Source organism: Micropterus dolomieu, unplaced genomic scaffold, assembly GCF_021292245.1.
Source record: "Micropterus dolomieu isolate WLL.071019.BEF.003 ecotype Adirondacks unplaced genomic scaffold, ASM2129224v1 contig_9655, whole genome shotgun sequence".
NCBI lineage: Eukaryota > Metazoa > Chordata > Actinopteri > Centrarchiformes > Centrarchidae > Micropterus > Micropterus dolomieu.
Genome location: NW_025738641.1, coordinates 28,833 through 46,993, shown reverse-complemented (window position 1 = coordinate 46,993; position 18,161 = coordinate 28,833). Strand labels below are relative to the sequence as shown.

At 40.7% G+C, this 18,161-nt stretch overlaps 1 protein-coding gene across 3 annotated transcripts in view; it reads right to left on the bottom strand.

Moving 5' to 3' along the window:
• Nucleotides 1-1,094: 1,094 nt before the first annotated feature.
• wu:fb13g09 (ATP-binding cassette sub-family C member 5) overlaps nucleotides 1,095-18,161 on the bottom strand; it is a 38,729-nt gene continuing 21,662 nt past the window's right edge. For all 3 annotated transcript variants that reach the window (XM_046041935.1, XM_046041934.1, XM_046041933.1), the window contains 23 exons: nucleotides 17,555-17,702; nucleotides 16,270-16,418; nucleotides 15,941-16,048; nucleotides 13,858-14,208; nucleotides 13,677-13,748; nucleotides 13,369-13,493; nucleotides 13,204-13,276; nucleotides 12,912-13,115; nucleotides 12,604-12,729; nucleotides 12,173-12,284; nucleotides 11,868-12,052; nucleotides 11,324-11,470; nucleotides 10,259-10,388; nucleotides 9,760-9,913; nucleotides 7,044-7,172; nucleotides 6,660-6,846; nucleotides 5,929-6,018; nucleotides 5,289-5,481; nucleotides 5,026-5,185; nucleotides 3,968-4,046; nucleotides 3,748-3,861; nucleotides 3,163-3,327; nucleotides 1,095-2,265 (listed from right to left, as the gene is read on the bottom strand). In XM_046041935.1, the coding sequence (XP_045897891.1) occupies nucleotides 2,173-2,265; nucleotides 3,163-3,327; nucleotides 3,748-3,861; nucleotides 3,968-4,046; nucleotides 5,026-5,185; nucleotides 5,289-5,481; nucleotides 5,929-6,018; nucleotides 6,660-6,846; nucleotides 7,044-7,172; nucleotides 9,760-9,913; nucleotides 10,259-10,388; nucleotides 11,324-11,470; nucleotides 11,868-12,052; nucleotides 12,173-12,284; nucleotides 12,604-12,729; nucleotides 12,912-13,115; nucleotides 13,204-13,276; nucleotides 13,369-13,493; nucleotides 13,677-13,748; nucleotides 13,858-14,208; nucleotides 15,941-16,048; nucleotides 16,270-16,418; nucleotides 17,555-17,702 (3,294 nt within the window). In that variant the 3' untranslated portion in view covers nucleotides 1,095-2,172. The remainder of the gene's footprint in view (nucleotides 2,266-3,162; nucleotides 3,328-3,747; nucleotides 3,862-3,967; nucleotides 4,047-5,025; nucleotides 5,186-5,288; nucleotides 5,482-5,928; nucleotides 6,019-6,659; nucleotides 6,847-7,043; nucleotides 7,173-9,759; nucleotides 9,914-10,258; nucleotides 10,389-11,323; nucleotides 11,471-11,867; nucleotides 12,053-12,172; nucleotides 12,285-12,603; nucleotides 12,730-12,911; nucleotides 13,116-13,203; nucleotides 13,277-13,368; nucleotides 13,494-13,676; nucleotides 13,749-13,857; nucleotides 14,209-15,940; nucleotides 16,049-16,269; nucleotides 16,419-17,554; nucleotides 17,703-18,161) is intronic.

Sequence of the window (18,161 nt, the reverse complement as noted above, 5' to 3'; positions counted from 1 at the left end):
TTAATCAAAATACCACATAGCAAAAGGCGTTTCACTAAATGAAAAATTTACATTGCATACAAAATGGCAGAAATTGGGGATTTAACTGTGGCCCAGCATCTCATTTTTGTCCCCTGGAACAAAGTAAAGAATGAACAAAGGACGTATAGATATACTTTGCAATGTGTTCAATCTTATTTGTGCAAACTTGCAATAGCAGTTCAACAGTCTACAAAAAGGACTTTCCAATTCAGACTCTAATACTCAGCAAAAAAGTGGGATGTGTAATGATACGGAGTCCAGTTGTTAATCTCTCTCTTTCACAAACAGACACAGATTTGTGCAAATGGAAAATACCGTAAAGCTTCAATTAAAAGCCCCAGTCCCAGTTAGATGCCTGTTCCTTTTTCTGGCCTGGTTTGGCTACACATTCTGACAAATAAAAGCAAAATAAGATGACTCGATCTGGTTTTTATAGAAGTTCTTTGGATATATAAAACCTCTTGAAGCCCACTGGGTCACCCTCTTCAGCTAGTTCTAAGCTGCTTAGGTCGCACATACAAATCTAAATGTTTAAATCTTTCTCAGTATGGACATACAACACAATGTAAGAGTCTCCACAATTGAATCATTCAGTTCATTTTACGGAAACAATTCAGACTCATTGGTATGGTAAACAAGTGAGACAAAAAAGCCATTTGAATACAATATTCATACTGGTTGAAATAATTGATAGTAGCCTATGTCCCATTTTTTTTTGTCTTGTGAGAAAGGAATTAAAGGCCTGTCCCAAATGTAGGCAGGGTATTAACTGAAGTTTTACGGCAGTGTAACTTTTGTTCTGTCGTCCTGTAAGTTTTGTAAATAAATCATTAAATAAATATCCTTTTAGTTCGGATTCAAGAATTTTAACTATTTTCCTAACTTGTTAAGGAATTTATGTCATTTGCTAACAGCTGACCAGTTTCCCCATAGTGCACCTACTTAGCTGTTTGCGGCACATTGTCAGCTTTGTGCCTTGAGCCACAAAAGGCTTAGTACTACTTGTTTTCACATATGCTGCAGGTAAGTCCACCTTTAACATGTAAAATTTCTTAGCAAACTGGATCCCTGCATATATAAAAACACTTTTATTGAAAAACAAGAACCTTAATAACAAAAATCAAACATTTACAAAAATATATTGCAACATTTACAATCTCAAGTGTACAAAGGCAATCTTGAAAATGTATCAATGCAATAGAAAGATGATGCCCTCCTAATGATTGTTCAGCACATACTTGATTAAAAGGCAGAAGTTTACAATCCCCAGGACACATCCTGATGTTGATTTGTTTCAGCTTCGTTGCACATTACATACACACACACACACGCACACGCACACGCACACGCACACACGGTTAACAATCTCAATTGCAACTCCATAACATACTTTGTTCAACACCAGAATTACCTTGCTGGTAAAAACATTACCATCAATGTTAAATGTGCAGATTTTAAACTCCAGCATTTGGATTTAGAGGAAATATTAGCTCATTCAGAAACACAGTACCTGCATGCAGTCTAAAATGCATGCTTACATGGCTTTCTTCATTATATGACCTGAAAATGTTTACAGCTTTTCCCAACAAGCTCTAGGCACATTTTACTGAACTCACTGCATCATAACATTGAACTAGATGCATAAAACATAAAAACAGTGAATCATTTTTAGCATATTTTAGAAAGTTCCTCGTAGGAATGGTTATTATGTGATATTTAGATAAATATTACACTGCATTGACTAGTAACAAATATATTCTAAAAATTCACTGATAAGCTGACCTCCAGAGGAAAAAAACGGCACCACATGTCCGTCCATGTGGCCACGTGAAATATAAAGTGCGATTGTCAGAGTCATTGCTCTGTTTCACTTGTAGTTAATTATTTGGCCTCCAGGAAATGCTCTTGTAAAAGAGCAGGAGGCTGTTATGTCTTTGTTTGCATAGTGACATTAGATGTGTCCTTCAGAAATGTTGTCTTTGGTTTGGAAATAAACAGAAATAGTTACACATAGCAACCATCGCAAGAGCTTCTGTATTTCTTAACAGATCACTTTCAGAATGTGGCAGGATTGAGTTGTGCTTTTTGTGCAATTCAGGTATTCCGCAGAATATTTTGTGCCACACATCGAAAGTTCAGCTCCAGTGTCTTTTATCTGCTTTGGTTTTCTGATGCTTCTATCATGGCTCTGAATCTTGAGTTTTCATCTGCCAGCAAGGCAGCAGGCCTGTCAAACTCCAAAATCTGTGAGAATGAAAAGGATAAAGCAGTGATCAGTACCAGCATATAAAATCAGAGGCCCTACTTGCTCATTCATGAAATCATATAGAGAGAACACAAATCAAGGCATATTATATTCTCTAAGAATATTGTTTTTTCCCCACAGCCAGCAAATGAAAATCATTTTAATGTCTGGAAGATACTGTCCCCAGACAGCCTTGTTCTGCTTTGGTGTATGACACAAGTTTCTGTAGCTAACTGATCACAAAAAAGGTGCTTTACACTCACATGTTAACAAATGTTGACAACGTGGAAAGACCTTTTGTGTAATTTCTGCTATATTGGATATCTTATAGTCCAGACAGACAAGATCAGAGATGATATACAACAAATTAAAAACATGAATCAAGAAAAGTTGTCATGGCTACATTATACCAAGCATAAAAACAGAATATGTGCTATTTAATGCAATCTGTAACCATTTTTAAACTATTTAAGGATATCTAAGTACAATAAAATAATTCAACTTCATTGTCTTTGTAGAAACTGCCTTTTCACTGGCACCCCACAGCAGGAAGGCCATAGAGCATGGTAACATGGACAGTGGCAACAAATTAGGACCATGAATCTTGTCTATCCTGATGCATCTATTCATTCACTGCTCTAAATTGCACATGGATGAATCCTTACAGAGGTAAACTCAACTTATTAACAGGTTTAAGGGGTGACACTGAAACTAATAATCATCCAATGTGCATTGCATGTTCACTACAGCTTGAGCACAAGACCACCTAAATAAAATGTGCACTGCCTTAACCAATCCATCACCTCAAAGGGACCAATTCACAACTTAGGAATGAGTGTCAACCAAGGAGACAAATCTTGCAAATGCACAATCAGTCATGTTGCCTTCATACACACCTGGCCGTTGTCCAGGACCATGACCCTGCTGCAGCTCATCACTGTGTTGAGACGATGGGCGATGATGAGGGTGGTGCAGCTGCCAAACGCACAGCGAATTGTCTCCTGGATGAGACGATCTGTCTCGGTGTCGATGGCTGCTGTTGCCTCGTCCAATATAAGAATCTGAAAAACAACAACAATAACCCCCCCCCCAGCAAATGTTACAGAAATAACACAAAGTAATGAAGTGAAGAAAAGACAATAAATAAGAAAACAGGAGATGAGTTTATCCAGGGCAAGAAATAGTCTGGATTCCTGCTATATAAAATGTAGAATTACAGATTATTAACTCTAAATTAGGAAAAACATTGTACTATACACTGTTCCTAGTTCATAGCTCATGGTGCAGTTCATATGGATACCATAAGGTGGCAGTATTATCCCATGCAGGTACACGTGTACACTGACGATTCTATGATGCGGGGAGGTTCTGTTTCCTTATTATAAAACTGAGGAGAATCTCTTACTTGAGCAGCTATCATCACCCATGCCAAACAGCGTTCCACATGTAAATTTGAATTAGCAGTATTATACAATCAGCACCTTGCTGTTGCGCAGTAGGGCTCTGGCCACACAGAGTAGCTGTCGTTCTCCCACTGAGAAGTTCTCTCCGTTCTCTGTCACCTCTGAGTGGAGCGAATGAGGCATCTGGCTGACCTGAGGAAGATCATAGAGGTATGACATCAAATGTTAGGGTCTTATTCTATTTAAGTAATGCATAATTTGGCATAATCCGGCAGTGTTTAACCATCATATCACTTACCATGTCTTTAATATGTGTCTTCTCAAGAGCGTCCCATATCTGGGAGTCGGAGTATTGATCCCATGGGTCTAAATTTGTCCTATTGGGAAAGAAAATCCCCAACATAATTGTGATATTCATTAACTCCATTAAACACAAAACAATTTCAGATTAAGACAAGAGGTACAGTATACTGCCGATACAACACTCCTACTCCTCAGCTGACCAAGTTCAATTCTCACCTGAGCCTGAGGTAATCAGCAACCAACTGCTAGTTTTTATAAAAGCAATGCTGATGTTTTGTTTTTGTATCAGTATTGCCTGTCAAATTGAAGGTATCTGCTTTTGCATTTATTACTACCTAGCACCATTTTGGTTTCTGTTAGGATTTCCCTTTGGTGTGGCTTATATTCACACACATATACAGACACAGGCCAGGCCACTGCTGGGCCTGCACACAATAAATGCTATCTAGTATATTTTAACAATCTTTAGAAAACCATTTCCAGATAAACAGTAGGGGTGGGCAGAAAAATCGGTTCTTAGATGCATAAACGTGAAGGTGGTTAGCGCCAGCTAACATCTCCGCTGTACAGCACGTTTTTTGCCTGTTATGTAGTGTTGGATAAATTAGTAACGATAATCGTTTTAAAATGGCATCGCAGCCCTCTGAATCGTAAGGTGCCCAGAGATTCCCACCCCTAGCAAACAATGGGATATAGGTATATATTAAAACAGGATAATCGACACAGATGGGCAATATATCCTGCTCAGTGTTATGTAAAAAACATAACTTGACTGAAGGCACACCGGTGTTTGCAGAAGGGAGTAGCCAAGTATATGGGAAGGAAGCGCTATACTCAACTAAAGACATGTGACCGATGCCCAGTATGACCACACTGTTTCACCATTACACACTAAGGGATTTTCCATTAGAGCAGTTGGGTCAGGGCACAGTAATTGTTGAGGGTTAGGTGTTTCCCATTCACTCCCTTTGCTCTGCTTTTTACATTTTGTATATCTGGAACAATGCATTAATTACAAAGCTCGTTCACAAAAGTAATTATCATTGGGATTACCTGACTGTCCCGATGAAGAGCACTGGCTCTTGAGGAATGATGGCTAGCTTGCTTCGCAGGTCATTCAGACCGATCTGTGCAATATTGATTCCGTCAATGATGATAGAGCCTCCAGTCAGCTCCGCAAGTCTGAACAGAGCTACACCCAGAGAGGACTTTCCTGCAAACACAAACAGAAAAGAAACCGCATGAAGAAATGTGTGCACACATTGAAAAAGGGCTGAAAAGGCTTCTGGCTGGGTAACAGAAATGGTCACTTATACCTGATCCTGTGCGGCCCACAATGCCGATGGTCTCTTCAGGCAGGATGGTGAATGACAGATTCTTAAGCACAAGCGGCAGATTGTCACGATAACGCATCTCCACTTCCTGGAAGGTGATCTTTCCCCGCTGAGGCCAGGAGGGGGCAGGAACGGCTGCCTTAGGACTTTGTTGAGATGCTTCACTCTCTAGACACTGAGATAAGGAGCGGTATCATCATATCTGCTATTAATCTCTAAATCTCTGTGGAGGTGCAAGCCCCCTAACTGATCTGTAGTGATTTTCTTTCTGAGCCTTTCTTCACACTTGAGACAGAAAAGAAAAAGTTGAGTTGATATTCGTATCTTTGAGGTTTGATGGCCGTTGTGCGAAACAAGCCCTGTCATGTGCTATAGATTGTGCAAGGAACTCACACTGGGTTTCTATCTGCTTCTTCCTGTGTTTCTCACACATACACAATCACATGCACACAAACACACTTGTCTGGACATGCCAACTACCTTCCATTCAACTGCTGTTATACTGGGCTGGTCTGCATCTGATAGTGTCATTCTAGACAGTGTCCCGGTCTATGTGAACGTGTACAATGTGTCTGAGTGCCACATAATCCACCACCCCGACTGTGCCAATCAATGCCCTTACCTTTATATAATGATTGATCCTCTCAACTGATGTAAATCGAGCTTCAGTCTCTGTGAGCAGCCTCACTGTAAACTGAAACAAGCCGGTCAGCTGGAGATGAAAGAAAAGCAGAGTTGCAAGGTTAATCCTTAACAGTGACGCACCAGTGACTATAAAACACTTGGTATTTGCATGTGCTGCTCTGCTTCAAAGAATGAACAGTAAAACAATCAAAACATGTACAGCCTAATAAACAGATTTGACGATACGGCTCCCTCACAATTCTCTGCCATGGCTCTGTCGATTATAACATGCTCTAAAGCACTGACCATTTATAAAATAATAAAACCAAACATTGGACAGTTTAACAATGAGAAAGCAAACATTCCCCTGAGACAGGCTGTGGATATATATCCTCCTCCAAAAAGGAGAATGAGTGAGGTCGAATCTTTAGCTAAAATGGTCTGAAAAGTTACACTGTCCAGCTTGATGTTTTATTTATCAAGAAGGTAGTTTAAATAAGTGCAGACAGGTTTTAGCTAAAATTGATATGCAAACAATTGGTCAGAAAGATAAGGCAATGATAACAACCAACTCCCTTAAATAAATGCCACATGTTTAAACAAAAGTAAACCCTAAAAACACTGCTGGAAACAAGAGGCTTTATGTAGCTTCAAATTACCCTCTTTCCAGCCTTTTAGACTACAGTTTCTCCACATGTTCTGTGTTACTGCATGCGTTTGTTTACAAACCTGCACTACGTATGATATGGCCAGGCCTGCATAGGCTGGAGGTATCTGATTGTGCATGAAGACAATGAGAAGTGCTACAGCAGTGATAAGAGAGATGCTGATAAGGTCCAGGCGGACAGCCAGCCAACGCATAGCGCAACTGAAGAGGTAGTTGGAGGCCTGGTTGGTGTCCAGTAATTCCTGATATCTGAAAAAAGAGAGATAAACCCATTTCAGCCAGTGCAAAAGCAAGCAGAACTCTCTATCCTCCCATGCTTGCTGAGGGGAAATTTCCTGGAATGAGGTTTGGTATATTTACTAACCTAGGAGTAAACCAGAAAAAATATGATAGGATGAAATTAAAGTTGAATGATCTCCATCTCTGACAGACACCATTATACAAACCTTTGGAGGAAGTCGTGCCCTCTGCCATAGGCGTGGATTGTGGAGAGTCCCTGAAGACTGCTGGTGATATGAGAGGTGAATGGTGATTGGCTGATGTTCTCGAGGCGCTTCAGCTCGCGAATAAGAACCCTGGAAACAGGGATAGGTAATATTTTACATTTAGCTTCCTACTGTAGTAATTTAATCTACATTAATAATTATATAATATATATATATAATATAAATATGTTGTAAATATGCAATTAAAAAGGGTTAAATGCTAATATAATTTGGACTTGTACTGTCTATTACTCATAAATTACATTTTGTCCAATAATTTACCAAGCAATTTATTTTTTTTCACATTGATCTGTATTTTGATGAGTGACTGAAAGTTATAATGTCTTAAAATAGTCATTCTCATTTACAAGCAGACACAAACTATGTCCAGAAAGTTTGTTTTGATTTTTAACCCTAAATGGTTGTGAAAATCCTAATTAGGAAAGTCTGCAGAACTGCAGAATTGGAAAGGCTCCACTCAGGTTTGCCTCATTTAAATGAAAATGGCAGGGTATTGTGTGCAAATAGGGACCGGCATGTGAGGAGCAAATCTTTCAAATAAATTATGTTAAATTGGAAAACATCATGAACACCACTTTACTCCAACAATGAGCCCACTAGGAATGGAATGGAGGAATGGAAAATGCATCAGCTCTAATGATGCAGTTGTGTGGCAGACAGGTAATGATGACACGGTGGACAGAGAGGGATATGGTCCGAGACGCAGCGAGCATTTTCCTGACAAAGCTCCGGCCGTTTCCCACCATCTGACGCATGTGCAATCTTTTGAGCACCACCGCACACAGACGGCCATACAATCGGCAGCCAGAGAGACACCAGACTCCCACGTGCTAATGTGAGGGAGAGAGGTTTATTGACAGAGGCGCGGTGTCTTTCTACTTTTAGACACCAAGACAGAATGCATGGTGCATGCGAATTTCAAGTCTCCTATGAATCATTTCTCATAAAAGCCCAGAAGAGAGAGGGGAAGAACATGACACTTTCGCTTCCAGCCTGTGATCCAGACAAACATGTTTATGCCCTGGGCATTTTCATTTCAGAATTCAATAAAGGCTGCTTTAGAAGTGGGTAATTTTGATGGGAGACCCAGTTTCATGTAACATCCATACATATCCTGGGATGTCATTACTTTGTAGGATACAGTATTTCACCCTTTTGCAGTGTTGCAGAGGGTGATCACTGCCTTTTGGACCAGTTGGGAATCCTCTCTTCCTCTTGGTTCTTGTGTGCTTAATACTCGATCAAAGTTCAACATTAATTCCACTTGCATTGCCTACAATCAAGTGTTTCTTAAAAGATTAATGAAGATATTTTGTAATTAAATTGATCCCTCAGGAGACAAACTGGTAACAGATCTGATTAAAAGAATCAAGAATTCCGGTTTATGTGGGGATAAGATATCAAGTGATTCATATCCACAGAAGGGGAGCGAAGGGAGGGGAGTGTGATTTGTGAGCAGGCAGGCAGCTCAGCAGTAAATCTATCAAGCAATTGCTATCATTAAAATTCCCCCCCAAAAACTCATCTTTGCCAGACAAGTATGTTTTCAAATAACAAAGCATACATGTTATATGCAGTGTATATGCAGGATTTAGTGGCCTAGCAAGCGTCAAGGAGAAACTACTGTGTCCGTGAAACTTGAAAGTCAGTGTTTGGTTTGGACCCACTCCCTCAGCAGATATAAAGGGCCCTTTCTAAGGTAACAATGATTTTTATTTTCAGGTGATACATAATGAAAACATACTTATGAATATTATATTCCATTTCTGACAATAGATACTCTTTAATCTTACACACTGGACCTTTTATACATTGTAAAGCTACTAATCACATTCACCGTTTATATCTCTAATGGCATTTGGAACATCCGTGTATTTTGTTTTTGTATTTTCTGATCTACACCAGCACAACAATCACACTGAGAGTCATGTTCTTCTTTATCTGAGATAGAGGAAATAACAAAATATTGTGGTTGTTTCCCATGATACCAGCGTGTTGTTGTTTTCCTTAGTGGATTCACTTGTATTGCTGCAAAACCGTAAATAATGTCTAAACCAGAGTCATCAGATCATCCAGGGCGCTCTTGCAACATTTACCACAGAGCACAAGCTGTCGAAAATTAAATCAATGACTGATAACACTGCACACATTTGCCGATCACTGCACTTTCATTGTTATTTACCTGGCAGCATTTTTGTGCAAGACACTTGTTTGGTATAACATTTAATCAAATGTCTCGTTGTAAAAAAAGAAACATTAAAGACAATAATCACTCATACCTCTAAGACAGACTGTGGAAATACTTGAATGTATGTACAGTATTATGCTAAAATCCTGTTAAAGAAAGCACTATGCAAATATCGCTCTGTTTGCTGGCAATTGTTTGCTGACACATTAGCACTATTAACTTTATAAGCCAGTGCGTATCTTTAAGCTTATATGGTAGTTTTTTGTCAATTCATGCAGCTGTAAGTTACTAGTTGCCATTTAAAGTAATTTGAGCACTAGTTGCTTGTTAATCACTTGTTACAGGTAACACTGCTAAGATTACTTGCAGGGAGATGAAGTGTAATGTAAAAAACAACCTGTGTGAATCTCAGGTTCAATGCCAATAGCAATGATAACAGCATGACATCAGGAGCGATGAGAGTCTGACCTGGAGACACGGTTGACAATGCAAAGAAAGGCTCCCAGGGGCAAGATGGAGATCAGGAACCAGGGGAAGACAATGCCCACCATTCCCAAGCAAAACAGCACCAGGGTCAGGTTCTGCAGCAGCATTTCAGCTTGCATGGTGAGACGCACATCAACTTTGGAGAGGAGATAGAATATACTCAGACACACTGTGCAGAGTTGGATCAATCTCTACATGTGAAGAAATCTTTTTGTTTGTGTCCCCCTAAGTGTCTTTTTTTTTAAACAAAAGACATAACGGGGTCTGCAGAAATGTTATGCTTGGAAACAAAACCAACTAAAAAAAAAAAACCACCACATCAAGCAAAGACATCAGTGAAGTGGATAACAATAAGCCACTTGCTAGGCAAAATACTCAGAGTGAACACTGTGTCTTGGCACCTTGTCAACCAGGGTGACTTCACTGACTGAGAGCTCTCTTGGGGGGGGAAAGTTCCCAGTCAAGACAAATCAAGCCTCACCCTCATCCATGTCCCTGGAGAAGCGGGTCAGGATACGGCCCAGAGGTGTTGTATCAAAAAAGTGCATGGGGCTGAGGAGGAGCCGGTGGAACAGCTTGTCGTGGAGCGTGGAGGCAGCCTTCACCGTGCACTGTCAACACAAACAACAGCCGTGTTTGAACATGAGACCTGACACGTGTAAACAAACAACTTTAAGAAACATACGGAAGGAATCAGGGCTTGGATAAATAGACAGTTGGAAGGAAATCATCTGTCAATGTGCTCAGCCTCAAACACAAAAACACACAATGGATAAATTCAGTGGCAATCATATGTCGTCTTCAGAGTTACAAATGCTACCTCACCATATGCTAGGCATGTGCACAGTTGTGGGTAGTTATTTTTTGTCTCGCCCAAGGCAAGCTGTCAAATCTTCATTTATAATTAGTTTCTGGAAGGCTGACATAAAGGTCATGACCTAATGAGCAAAAGACATTTCACCAATTGGACAGAAATTATATGTGGCAGCAGAGAACAAATTAATTCTATTAATGGAATATTCAACACTCCCTAAGATCTCATCACAGCTAGGGGTAAAAAAATGAAAAAAGATTAGCCATCTTTGAAAAATTAGCAATTTCAAGTGGCACACATTAACGTGGGGACCTAACCTCTGCAATGCAGTGTCAGGATGGGTTAGCTTGAAAACGAGGACGCATACCCGAAGGGGCACTGACATGCACGCACACACATCCTCCCTTTCTCTCTGCCTCTTTGTCTCTCTTGCACTCACAGACATGCACACACACACGCTGTCGCTGAAAGCTGTGAGACATGGTAGTGGACAGATAAATGGATTTGGCCCACAGGCATTTTCAATTATAGCTCTGGAATCATGAGAGCATGAACAAATGACAATAAAGACAATTAGGGGCGAGCAATGCTTTACTGTACAGCACTAATACATAACCGTTTCATATTCCTTTCAAACACCAATATCGTTTTAAAGTTCACCAGTGATTAAGAGGACAAAGTGTGTGACAGAAGGAGGGGGCGTCTCTGAGGAAAGCGTTGGGGGAAGCTTACCTTCACAAACACCAGCCCTCGCATTGTCTTCAGCAATAAAGCAGCTCCCATGGATACGATGTAAACAGTTGAATAATACTGAATGTGAGGGTTGAGTCTCATGCTGTTGCTAGCCATCGTTTCATTCACCAAGATTAATGATGTGTTCTGAGGGCAGATGGAGCAACAAATTACAAAGACTGAGAAGAGAAATCACATTTCCCCCCCATGCAGAACTTTTGCCTCTAATGAAATTGAGAAAAGCACACTTTGGCATACAAAAAGTACATGAAAATCAGTCAGTTCAATGATGTTTACTATTCTAAGCACATTTCTCAACAGCAGCCACCACTGCTTTGCTGCACATCTGTTTTCTCTATGCTAGTGCTTGTTTTTAATTAAGTTTACCATGGTGCCGTTACTTTTTTAATCATGCACATTCAGATTAATGCTCAGCCGGCTACCACAGCTCACTGAAGAAAAGTAGTTATTTTTCCATTGGGAGCCAAATACACAGCAAAAAGAGGTATCTATTATTGTAAAGCAGGACTGTCTCCAAACTCACCCCACTGCCCTGTCTGATCCAGTAGCTCAGCCACCAATTACTGAAGGCTATGCTGCCTGTGGTGGAGAGGAAGAAGAAGACATTGATGATGAAGACTATTGGACCTCCTGCTGCTTTGATGTAGGCACCATACACAGACCAGGCGACTGCACCAGAGCCCTTCTCTTCAGCTTTCATCAGTTGCTCTGAATAAAAGATGCAAGAGAGCAAGCAAGGAAGAAGTTATGTGTGAACCATACTCAAGGAAAATAAGCATTTAGCATTCTTTCTACATGTGGAGCATTAAAAGTGACAGGGTCTCTCACCTCCCTTCATGTTCTCTACCTTTGGTCCGATCTTTACAACATCAACAACACTGTCAGCCTTTTTTGCACACGCCTTCTGCTGTTTGCTTTTTAAATTTGCTTTCACCAGATTCTAGGAGATAAAAAGGCAGACAAAAGAAATGAGTTTTAAAACATGCCACTGCCACAAATCACAACAACAGTAACACCACCACCCTGCAAGTCATTTAAACAGAGATATCAGTGACAGGGTCTTTAGCAGCTCACCAGTAAATCAATGCATGCATAAATAATGAAACGCCATGTATGTATTAACATTTCCCAGCTATTGGGCCTTCCTTTCTGGCCTTATGAATTATTCAGCTTGTAATGTTCAGTGTTATTGTGCAGTGGGGGCAAAGATGCCTAATTCAAAAGAGCTGGCCTGGTGCCTCATGTGCCCCTGGCCTTACCTCCTGTTGCATGCTGTTGAATAGGGTGGCATAGTCATGCTCTTTACCCATTAGCTGAGCATGGGTCCCCTGCTCGGCAATCTGCCCGTCCTTCATCACAACAACGTTGTCACACTCAGAGAGATACTAAAAAATAAAAAGATTAAAAAACATAGGTAAAAAGCAAGGATTTTATGTTGCAGACTTTAATCAGCTAATCAAGGTTGTTTTTTGAACTACTCCCTTCTGGTCTTTAAAGAAGCAAAAACGTTTATCACGGATTCTGAAGGAAAATTTGCTTCATTTGAAATTTATAGATGGTCCCTCACCTGCAGCTGGTGTGTTACAAAGAGCACCGTCTTGTCTTTGGCAACACCCTTGATAGCTTTTTGGAAGACATGGGAACCCACGCAAGCATCAATAGCGCTGAGAGGATCATCCAGGAGAAGTATGGGCCGTTCACTATAGAGGGCACGTGCCAGGCTCACTCTCTGACGCTGCCCTCCACTCAGGTTGGCACCTCTCTCTCCAATCTAGAAAGAGGACAAAACATGTCAGTGTGTAAAGACACTTTTTTTTTTTTTTTAAATCATCACTGAAAAGCAGATCTACTACGGATACCTCAGTCATGTCTCCATATGGCAGCTCTGCAAGATCTGGAAGAAGACAGCAGGCTTCCATAACAGCATTATATCTGAGGAGGAAACAATGAGGAAATGTGTTAAATTAGGGATAAATTTCAACCTTTATTGCTTTTGTTCTGCAGTATACAGCAGTTGACCTTACTTTTCTTGGTCATACTCGTTTCCAAACAGGATGTTCTCCTTCAGTGAGTCATTGAGGATCCAGGCTTGTTGTGACACATAAGCGAAGCCACCACTGGCAGCTATGTTACCTTCTAACAGGGTCATCTGCAACACAAAAACAGAAGGTTTGAAGAAGATAGAACACTTGATACGATTCCTTTTCAAATTGTGGGCTGTTGTTTGGCATTGTGTGAATAAAAGGTTCAAAAACACTAACGCTATCCTTGTTGCTCATGTCTGTGCTGCCTGAAAAAGAAGCTACAAATGAGCAATCCCGTTGAATCTCACCTGTCCAAGTAGAGCAGTCAGAAGAGAGGTTTTTCCACTACCGACACCTCCACAGATTCCAACCAGTGAACCCTAGAAAGGGAGAAAAACAGTGGCATTGTGGGAATTACATGAGACAGGCAAAGTTTTATCCAATTCCTTCAATAAAATTGTCCTTAATCCACTCCATGTATGCGCTTACCTTCTTAATGCGTAGGTCAATGCGGTGCAGGGTCTTGTGCAGTGGAGGTCGTATGCTTTGAGTGGAGGAGATGGTGCTTTGTGGACTCTCCTGCTCCATATTTGTGAGGAGACTTTGTGCATTGGGACCTTCCTTGTTCTCTTTGCTGTCTTCTGTCGAAATGTACAGGCTAAGCTTCTCCCTGCGCAGCAGGCGCTTCATCCCTCCTTGCTTCTTGTGAGGCGGGTTAGGTTTTGCAGCCGGAGAGCGTGCCTTTTCCCAAGCCAATGTGGTGTCCAGAAATTCCACTGCATTGCTTGGATCCTCCATCTTGACCAAAACAACTTCTCTGTCATCCATCATAAACAGCCTCTGTAAAGACAGACACAATGGGTAACTTGGTAACATACTCAATGTCCAAAATACAGAATGCCTCAAGCCTTTTTGTGCATCTGTGGCAGAAATGCTTGCTTACTTAAACTTAGTTGACTCTGTGAAACCATCTCTCACTAACATGCAACTTTTACCATGTGTTTGGAATACAGAATGTCAAAAATGTCAGTATGTGGTGTTGATGGGTGTTTTTAACATCAACAGGAGCACCTGTTGATTGTCATGGTATAATTTACTTACCCATTGACATACTGTATCCACAGTCGTTAAAACTATGTTCACACTGCAGGCCTTAATGCTCAATTCCAATTTATTGGCCAGATCCAATTTTTTTGATTGAATGTACACATTATTTTTTAAATGTGGCCCATATCAGACTCTAGTGTGAACTGGCCACGGCCTGAAAGTGACCCATACACGCAAAAGAATAACACGATGTCACATGCAGCACGCTGTTGTGTGAAAGTAAACACGGGGGCCACACACGTTAGCGTCTATGGTTTTATTTTTAAGTTGATTTCAAGTGGAAGAAAGGGAATTCGTGAGCAAATGATAACGAGGACGAGGACAAAGAGAGTCCACTGACAACCTCCATGTCAGGGTTTTGCAGTGTGTGTGAGCAAGGTTGAGGACCCAAACGCAGGACACAAGAGCTGAGCAGGTTCAGTTCAATATTTAATTAACTGAAGGCGTACTCATAATAGTAGGCAGGAACATAAAGCAGGTGGATCACATCAAGGAGAACAGAACAGGAAGCAAAGTTAGACAACACCACCAGGCACGGAAGATTACAAAATAAAACAGGAAGTAAAATGCATGGGAACACACCAGGACAACCTTTTTCATATTTCCATATTTTGTGTTTTACCAAAGTAAAACACAAAATACGGAAAGACTGCAAAATCAGAGCATGGACTGAGACCGGACCAAACAGGGGACAGGAGTACACTTAAACATTGAGACATAGGACTCGAACAGGTACCAAACATGCAGATAAACAGAATAAACTAAGCTACAACCCTTAAGACAAGATCAAATAATGAAACACAGAAATACACAGATCAGGAATAACATTAACCTGAACTAAAAAACAGAACTAAGAACTGAGGCAAAGAACTAAAATGCAGGACTAAGACCCAAGACATAAATAACTAGGGACAAGGAATGAGAGAAACAGAGACAAATAGATAGACACATGAAACAATGGCAAAACCAGAAACACACAGGGAAGAATACAAAACAAACATAACCCAAAACTAAACTCATAACACTCCATCGCTGCCGTCCTCCATGTTTGCATTCACCGCAGCTCCCTCTAGAGCAAAATTGTGATGACGGTGGATCTATAGTGATTTCAGAGTCGCATAAATTCCGATTTGACTGTCAAAAAATCCAACCTGTAGCTGTTTTGGACCACATCTGAAAGTGGCCCAAATCCGAACTGAAAAAGATCAGATTCAATGTGACTTGGGCTGTTCACAATCAGATCTGAGTCACATATGAGCAAAAAACACAAAACTGATTTGGGTCACTTTGGCCTGCAGTGTGAAGGCAGCCTAGGTGTACTTCAGTATGTTGACCTTTATAAAGTGTATGTACATTTTAATTAGTTACTTAAATGACATGCAGACCAGCCATCTCTGTGTTGGGTAAAAACAGTTTAAGTGGCTCTGTGACAGTGGTGGTTCACAGACTTGTCAGTATTTCTCACCTGAAATCTTTTGACTGCGACAGCCCCCTCTGACAGTGCCCTCACAGCCAATGGTGTAACTTTCAGGGCAAAGGTCATGGAGTTGAAAACTGCAACTACTGTGAAAGCCTGGGGTAGGATGTGTAGAGATGGAGACAGTTAATCGCAAAATGTGATTCGAACCAGGAATTGTTGGTGTCTTAATCCCTAAACCACGGGGGCGCCCCAGGAAATAGAATTTGAATATAATTAGCTAAATCACACAAAACTGTGTTTCCCGTGAAGACAGAGGAATTCAAAATGTAAATATTCAGTAAACATATTGATTATAGGTTCCCATAGTCAAATACCTCAGCTGCAGAAAGGTCATAGCCCAAAGCCATATGTAGGGTAAAAGTGCATGCGCTTGCTATCACCACAACGATGGGAGCCACACCCACTGTGAGGCTCTGGATGACCCCAGCTCTCTCTAGTATCCCTCTCTCTTCTGATCGCACCTCTGTTAAGAGATTAGAGAGAGAAAAATTATAAAAAAGCAAAGACAGGCAGATAGGGAGAGAAAATAGAGGGTTGAATGACTCCCAAAGGGTTCTCCAGTGCATATTCAAAACACCATAACACACATAGCAGGTGGACAGAAATAGATACAAGAGGGAGGACATGGGTCCCACATCCATACATGGTATGAAAGGGGCTTCAAAACAAAACCTGCTGAACCTTGATAACTGTCCAAGTGTAATGCCCAAATCCTTCACCCCTTCCTCCATGGTTGTATCTCCCAAGTGCACACGCTAGCTGCTTTGTTCACCCAGTTCATTGGATGCAAACACTGGAACAAAAAGCTTGTGCATCTTTAATTCTGCCCTAGCAGCACTGTGCGTGAAATAAAAGAACTCCCTCCTCCTGGTATGTTATTCTCCATGGGATTTGCTTTGGATGTTATGTGTGTTTCCGCGTGGATTACAAAGCAAAAGTCACATGCCCGGGGCAAAAACACTGTGATCATCAATTTAACAACAATAGTAATTCAAGGGAATGACATTGTAACTATTAAGACTCATTGGCCATTAAGTTGAATGGCAATTAATTATGATTATAATAGGTAATCAAAGGACAGCAGCGGAAACTAGACCCACCTGGCTAATTTGGAGCATGATTAAAAGGGGAAAATTATCCTTATCCACATCCTACAGAAAGGGCCTCAAGAGAAAAGGCCATCGCTAATTCATGGATAAGTAGAGTAGCCCTGACAGTCATTCAAAGTATCATAAGGCCCCAAACACCTTTCAAATTAACCTTGAAGCCAAGGGATTCAAACTGGCCTTGATTATAAAGGATGCTACAGGGAAAGACTTAAACGAAGAAAGCTAATAAAAATGGATTTAGGGTCAGGGTTATTTTGCCAGTTCACTAAGAGGGTAAGTCTAATTTCAGGTGATATACTGACCATTAAGTTACTAATTTGCATCAGTGACAGGTGTTAAAATGAGGTGACCCATTATTCTGGGTGAGTTGGGAAAAAAGCCTAATGAAAAACTAAATAGCATGAAAAACTACCCGGTCCTGATCACAAACAAGAAATGAACAGTGTATTATGATATCGCTGATTCATTTGGGAACATGACAGCCACTCACTGCGAATATTCTGTGCGAAGGCATCTTCCCAACAGTACATCTTGATGAACTTTATGCAGCCCAAGATCTCGTTCATCAGCCTTACGCGGCGGTCAGTCACCACCACACACTTTTTGCGGAAATACGCCGTCAGTCTCGATGCAAGCATCTGTCCAGACGGGAACAGAGGAAATGATGACAAGAGAAATAAGTGGCAAGGGAGGAAATGAAAGCAGACACAATCACATTAGCTGTGCTGCAGGCCTGTCCGGGGGACCAGAGTGATAAATGCCTTTCACATCAATACCAGGCTCTCCGGCTGTCAGGCTCCGGCTTAGACTGAGTGTAATTTGAAAATAACATCTACAAAGTTGACAGGAGATTGATAGCCAAGGAGTTATGATGCTTTTAAAAAGTGCTGGTTGTATTCTTCAACAGCCTTAATTAACGTAAAGATTCAAAAACGATGAGTACTCGTGGCTTCTACTAATTAAATATTAAAAAGTTGTGGGTCACAAAATAATGAGTCAACTATAAAGCATCATCTCTGGTCATTAACTTTTAGTAAAACTTTAAGAAATTTCTATAATTAAATTGCTTGTCACAGCTGTAATATGCGTGATCATAA